The sequence below is a fragment of the Oncorhynchus kisutch genome, unplaced genomic scaffold (assembly GCF_002021735.2).
Source record: "Oncorhynchus kisutch isolate 150728-3 unplaced genomic scaffold, Okis_V2 Okis09a-Okis19a_hom, whole genome shotgun sequence".
Lineage (NCBI taxonomy): Eukaryota > Metazoa > Chordata > Actinopteri > Salmoniformes > Salmonidae > Oncorhynchus > Oncorhynchus kisutch.
The window spans coordinates 12,221,459-12,228,647 of record NW_022261985.1 but is presented as its reverse complement, the minus strand read 5'-3'; the positions used below and the strand labels follow the sequence as shown (position 1 = coordinate 12,228,647).

At 48.6% G+C, this 7,189-nt stretch overlaps 1 protein-coding gene across 1 annotated transcript; it reads right to left on the bottom strand.

Moving 5' to 3' along the window:
* Nucleotides 1–2,090: 2,090 nt before the first annotated feature.
* On the bottom strand, nucleotides 2,091–6,174 carry LOC116360630 (pentatricopeptide repeat-containing protein PFL1605w-like). The gene is made up of 2 exons (XM_031815644.1): nucleotides 6,056–6,174; nucleotides 2,091–5,850 (listed from the first exon to the last, which is right to left on the bottom strand). The coding sequence occupies exon 2, from the start codon at nucleotides 3,220–3,222 to the stop codon at nucleotides 2,740–2,742; it is 483 nt and encodes a 160-aa protein (XP_031671504.1). The 5' UTR covers nucleotides 3,223–5,850; nucleotides 6,056–6,174; the 3' UTR covers nucleotides 2,091–2,739.
* Between the last annotated feature and the right edge of the window lie 1,015 nt (nucleotides 6,175–7,189).

Sequence of the window (7,189 nt, the reverse complement as noted above, 5' to 3'; positions counted from 1 at the left end):
TAACCTCCAGCAACAATCCACTGTCAGACAACACAGCTGTAGAGTTCAACCTAACCTCCAGCAACAATCCACTGTCAGACAACACAGCTGTAGAGTTCAACCTAACCCCAGCAACAATCCACTGTCAGACAACACAGCTGTAGAGTTCAACCTAACCCCCAGCAACAATCCACTGTCAGACAACACAGCTGTAGAGTTCAACCTAACCCCCAGCAACAATCCACTGTCAGACAACACAGCTGTAGAGTTCAACCTAACCTCCAGCAACAATCCACTGTCAGACAACACAGCTGTAGAGTTCAACCTAACCTCCAGCAACAATCCACTGTCAGACAACACAGCTGTAGAGTTCAACCTAACCTCCAGCAACAATCCACTGTCAGACAACACAGCTGTAGAGTTCAACCTAACCTCCAGCAACAATCCACTGTCAGACAACACAGCTGTAGAGTTCAACCTAACCCCCAGCAACAATCCACTGTCAGACAACACAGCTGTAGAGTTCAACCTAACCTCCAGCAACAATCCACTGTCAGACAACACAGCTGTAGAGTTCAACCTAACCTCCAGCAACAATCCACTGTCAGACAACACAGCTGTAGAGTTCAACCTAACCTCCAGCAACAATCCACTGTCAGACAACACAGCTGTAGAGTTCAACCTAACCCCCAGCAACAATCCACTGTCAGACAACACAGCTGTAGAGTTCAACCTAACCTCCAGCAACAATCCACTGTCAGACAACACAGCTGTAGAGTTCAACCTAACCTCCAGCAACAATCCACTGTCAGACAACACAGCTGTAGAGTTCAACCTAACCTCCAGCAACAATCCACTGTCAGACAACACAGCTGTAGAGTTCAACCTAACCTCCAGCAACAATCCACTGTCAGACAACACAGCTGTAGAGTTCAACCTAACCTCCAGCAACAATCCACTGTCAGACAACACAGCTGTAGAGTTCAACCTAACCTCCAGCAACAATCCACTGTCAGACAACACAGCTGTAGAGTTCAACCTAACCTCCAGCAACAATCCACTGTCAGACAACACAGCTGTAGAGTTCAACCTAACCTCCAGCAACAATCCACTGTCAGACAACACAGCTGTAGAGTTCAACCTAACCTCCAGCAACAATCCACTGTCAGACAACACAGCTGTAGAGTTCAACCTAACCTCCAGCAACAATCCACTGTCAGACAACACAGCTGTAGAGTTCAACCTAACCTCCAGCAACAATCCACTGTCAGACAACACAGCTGTAGAGTTCAACCTAACCCCCAGCAACAATCCACTGTCAGACAACACAGCTGTAGAGTTCAACCTAACCTCCAGCAACAATCCACTGTCAGACAACACAGCTGTAGAGTTCAACCTAACCTCCAGCAACAATCCACTGTCAGACAACACAGCTGTAGAGTTCAACCTAACCTCCAGCAACAATCCACTGTCAGACAACACAGCTGTAGAGTTCAACCTAACCTCCAGCAACAATCCACTGTCAGACAACACAGCTGTAGAGTTCAACCTAACCTCCAGCAACAATCCACTGTCAGACAACACAGCTGTAGAGTTCAACCTAACCTCCAGCAACAATCCACTGTCAGACAACACAGCTGTAGAGTTCAACCTAACCCCCAGCAACAATTCACTGTCAGACAACACAGCTGTAGAGTTCAACCTAACCTCCAGCAACAATCCACTGTCAGACAACACAGCTGTAGAGTTCAACCTAACCTCCAGCAACAATCCACTGTCAGACAACACAGCTGTAGAGTTCAACCTAACCCCCAGCAACAATCCACTGTCAGACAACACAGCTGTAGAGTTCAACCTAACCTCCAGCAACAATCCACTGTCAGACAACACAGCTGTAGAGTTCAACCTAACCTCCAGCAACAATCCACTGTCAGACAACACAGCTGTAGAGTTCAACCTAACCTCCAGCAACAATCCACTGTCAGACAACACAGCTGTAGAGTTCAACCTAACCTCCAGCAACAATCCACTGTCAGACAACACAGCTGTAGAGTTCAACCTAACCTCCAGCAACAATCCACTGTCAGACAACACAGCTGTAGAGTTCAACCTGGAGAACAGCAGTTTATTATTTCAGCTTTACTTTAGGTCTATCACTGTGCTGTCCTCCACTGTTGTCCTCCACTGTGTTGTCCTCCACTGTGTTGTCCTCCACTGTGTTGTCCTCCACTGTGTTGTCCTCCAGTGTGCTGTGGAGGTCTATCACTGTGTTGTCCTCCAGTGTGCTGTCCTCCACTGTGCTGTCCTCCACTGTTGTCCTCCAGTGTATTGTGGAGGTCTATCACTGTGTTGTCCTCCAGTGTGCTGTCCTCCACTGTTGTCCTCCAGTGTATTGTGGAGGTCTATCACTGTGTTGTCCTCCAGTGTGCTGTCCTCCACTGTTGTCCTCCAGTGTATTGTGGAGGTCTATCACTGTGTTGTCCTCCAGTGTGCTGTCCTCCACTGTTGTCCTCCAGTGTATTGTGGAGGTCTATCACTGTGTTGTCCTCCACTGTGCTGTCCTCCACTGTGTTGTCCTCCACTGTGTTGTCCTCCACTGTGCTGTCCTCCAGTGTGCTGTCCTCCACTGTGCTGTCCTCCAGTGTGCTGTCCTCCACTGTGTTGTCCTCCAGTGTGCTGTCCTCCACTGTTGTCCTCCAGTGTATTGTCCTCCAGTGTGCTGTCCTCCACTGTTGTCCTCCAGTGTATTGTGGAGGTCTATCACTGTGTTGTCCTCCAGTGTGTTGTCCTCCACTGTTGTCCTCCAGTGTATTGTGGAGGTCTATCACTGTGTTGTCCTCCAGTGTGCTGTCCTCCACTGTTGTCCTCCAGTGTATTGTGGAGGTCTATCACTGTGTTGTCCTCCACTGTGCTGTCCTCCACTGTGTTGTCCTCCACTGTGTTGTCCTCCACTGTGCTGTCCTCCACTGTGCTGTCCTCTACTGTGCTGTCCTCCACTGTGCTGTCCTCCAGTGTGTTGTCCTCCAGTGTGTTGTGGAGGTCTATCACTGTGTTGTCCTCCAGTGTGCTGTCCTCCACTGTGTTGTCCTCCACTGTGTTGTCCTCCACTGTGTTGTCCTCCACTGTGTTGTCCTCCACTGTGTTGTCCTCCACTGTGTTGTCCTCCACTGTGTTGTCCTCCACTGGGCTGTCCTCCAGGCCTAACACATCACCCTTCCACACAGAGGATATATCTGTGTACATTATTTACTGAACACTACATTACTAGTGTTGGTTAATTCCCGTCAGGAAACAGCCTCAGGTCGTCCTCACAGAAGGGCAGGAATAAACTGGCATGCTGCTGAGAAGCCTCCTTTCTGTGTGTGTGTGTGTGTGTGTGTGTGTGTGTGTCTCCGCCTGCTTTCGATCAGCTCACTGATCCCTACTATTGCTGCCTGCTTTCCTATACAACACATCTCAATAGAGACCAGCAGTTTACCTTCCAACCAGCTCCTACTATAAAGAGAGAGAGAGAGAGAGAGAGAGAGATGACGAGAGAGAGAGAGGCTTACGGTACCATGACCCCTGTCCATGTGATACTGAACACTGTAGATGTCTTTATGATTTACATTCATACACTGGGACAAAGCACCTAGCAGTAGAAAACAGACCACACACACACACAGTACCCATGTGTTCAGACCTCACTTAAATGTCCTCACAGACCTCACTTAAATGTCTTCACAGACCTCACTTAAATGTCTTCTCAGACCTCACTTGAATGTCTTCGCAGACCTCACTTAAATGTTTTCAGACCTCACTTAAATGTCTTCACAGACCTCACTTAAATGTCTTCACAGACCTCACTTAAATGTCTTCACAGACCTCACTTAAGTGTGTTCAGACCTCACTTAAATGTCTTCGCAGACCTCACTTAAATGTCTTCGCAGACCTCACTTAAATGTCTTCGCAGACCTCACTTAAATGTCTTCGCAGACCTCACTTAAATGTCTTCGCAGACCTCACTTAAATGTCTTCGCAGACCTCACTTAAATGTCTTCGCAGACCTCACTTAAATGTCTTCACAGACCTCACTTAAATGTCTTCATAGACCTCACTTAAATGTCTTCACAGACCTCACTTAAATGTCTTCACAGACCTCACTTAAATGTCTTCACAGACCTCACTTAAATGTCTTCACAGACCTCACTTAAATGGACCATGTCGGTCATTTGACAGAAAAGGTGACATTGGTTTCTGGGCTGATATGTATTCTGATTTAGGATCAGTTGTCCCTGTCCCGGATCACTTAAAGGTCTGGGCCCATATGTATTCACACAACAGATCAGTAGTAGAAGCTGTGCTGATTTAGGATCAGTTGTCCCTGTCCCGGATCACTTAAAGGTCTGGGCCCATATGTATTCACACAACAGATCAGTAGTAGAAGCTGTGATGATTTAGGATCAGTTGTCCCTGTCCCGGATCACTTAAAGGTCTGGGCCCATATGTATTCACACAACAGCTCAGTAGTAGAAGCTGTGCTGATTTAGGATCAGTTGTCCCTGTCCCGGATCACTTAAAGGTCTGGGCCCATATGTATTCACACAACAGCTCAGTAGTAGAAGCTGTGCTGATTTAGGATCAGTTGTCCCTGTCCCGGATCACTTAAAGGGAATGGAATATGTAGCTTGTCTTATTAAGAGGAAAGGCGGTGTGTTTTCTCTGAGGTCTCTGACCCATTTGAGGTAGAGGGGTTAGGGGGTATTCAGCCTGAGAGGAGATTAACATGGTGTTTGGGGGGATAGCAGGAACTGACCCATTTGAGGTAGAGGGGTTAGGGGGTATTCAGCCTGAGAGGAGATTAACATGGTGTTTTGGGGGATAGCAGGAGCTGACCCATTTGAGGTAGAGGGGTTAGGGGGTATTCAGCCTGAGAGGAGATTAACATGGTGTTTGGGGGGATAGCAGGAACTGACCCATTTGAGGTAGAGGGGTTAGGGGGTATTCAGCCTGAGAGGAGATTAACATGGTGTTTGGGGGGATAGCAGGAACTGACCCATTTGAGGTAGAGGGGTTAGGGGGTATTCAGCCTGAGAGGAGATTAACATGGTGTTTTGGGGGATAGCAGGAGCTGACCCATTTGAGGTAGAGGGGTTAGGGGGTATTCAGCCTGAGAGGAGATTAACATGGTGTTTGGGGGGGATAGCAGGGACCGTGTAAAGTCACCGGGACAGGGGGTATTCAGCATGAGAGGAGATTAACATGGTGTTTGGGGGATAGCAGGAACTGACCCGTGTAAATTCACCGGGACAGGGGGTATTCAGCCTGAGAGGAGATTAACATGGTGTTTGGGGGATAGCAGGGACCGTGTAAAGTCACCGGGACAGGGGGTATTCAGCCTGAGAGGAGATTAACATGGTGTTTGGGGGGGTAGCAGGAGGACAGGGGGTTTAGAGACAGGGGGTTTAGGAACAGGGGGTTTAGGGACAGGGGGTTTAGGAACAGGGGGTTTAGGAACAGGGGGTTTAGGGACAGGGGGTTTAGGGACAGGGGGTTTAGGGACAGGGGGTTTAGTAAAGCAGAGTTGAAGCTGGCAACCTCGGTTTCCCTCCTGAAGGATCACCATGATACATGCAGAGCTCCGATGTGAGGCAGTCTTTATTCTCTCTCTCTACCCTGCAGGTCTCATTCCCTCTAAACCTACAGGTCTTACTCCCTCTAAACCTATAGGTCTCATTCCCTCTAAACCTACAGGTCTCATTCCCTCTAAACCTACAGGTCTCATTCCCTCTAAACCTACAGGTCTCATTCCCTCTAAACCTACAGGTCTCATTCCCTCTAAACCTACAGGTCTCATTCCCTCTAAACCTACAGGTCTCATTCCCTCTAAACCTACAGGTCTCACTCCCTCTAAACCTACAGGTCTCACTCCCTCTAAACCTACAGGTCTTACTCCCTCTAAACCTACAGGTCTCATTCCCTCTAAACCTACAGGTCTCATTCCCTCTAAACCTACAGGTCTCACTCCCTCTAAACCTACAGGTCTAAACCTACAGGTCTCACTCCCTCTAAACCTACAGGTCTCATTCCCTCTAACCTACAGGTCTCATTCCCTCTAAACCTACAGGTCTCATTCCCTCTAAACCTACAGGTCTCATTCCCTCTAAACCTACAGGTCTCATTCCCTCTAAACCTACAGGTCTCATTCCCTCTAAACCTACAGGTCTCATTCCCTCTAAACCTACAGGTCTCATTCCCTCTAAACCTACAGGTCTCATTCCCTCTAAACCTACAGGTCTCACTCCCTCTAAACCTACAGGTCTCACTCCCTCTAAACCTACAGGTCTCACTCCCTCTAAACCTACAGGTCTCACTCCCTCTAAACCTACAGGTCTCACTCCCTCTAAACCTACAGGTCTCACTCCCTCTAAACCTACAGGTCTCACTCCCTCTAAACCTACAGGTCTCACTCCCTCTAAACCTACAGGTCTCACTCCCTCTAAACCTACAGGTCTCACTCCCTCTAAACCTACAGGTCTCACTCCCTCTAAACCTACAGGTCTAAACCTACAGGTCTAAACCTACAGGTCTCACTCCCTCTAAACCTACAGGTCTCACTCCCTCTAAACCTACAGGTCTAAACCTACAGGTCTCACTCCCTCTAAACCTACAGGTCTCACTCCCTCTAAACCTACAGGTCTAAACCTACAGGTCTCACTCCCTCTAAACCTACAGGTCTCACTCCCTCTAAACCTACAGGTCTCACTCCCTCTAAACCTACAGGTCTCACTCCCTCTAAACCTACAGGTCTCACTCCCTCTAAACCTACAGGTCTCACTCCCTCTAAACCTACAGGTCTCACTCCCTCTAAACCTACAGGTCTCACTCCCTCTAAACCTACAGGTCTCATTCCCTCTAAACCTACAGGTCTCATTCCCTCTAAACCTACAGGTCTCACTCCCTCTACCCTGCAGCCTCTCAACTGAACCCCAGCAGTCTCTCAACTAAACCCCAGCAGCCTCTCAACTAAACCCCAGCAGCCTCTCAACTAAACCCCAGCAGCCTCTCAACTAAACCCCAGCAGCCTCTCAACTAAACCCCAGCAGCCTCTCAACTAAACCCCAGCAGCCTCTCAACTAAACCCCAGCAGCCTCTCAACTAAACCCCAGCAGCCTCTCAACTGAACCCCAGCAGCCTCTCAACTGAACCCCAGCAGCCTCTCAACTGAACC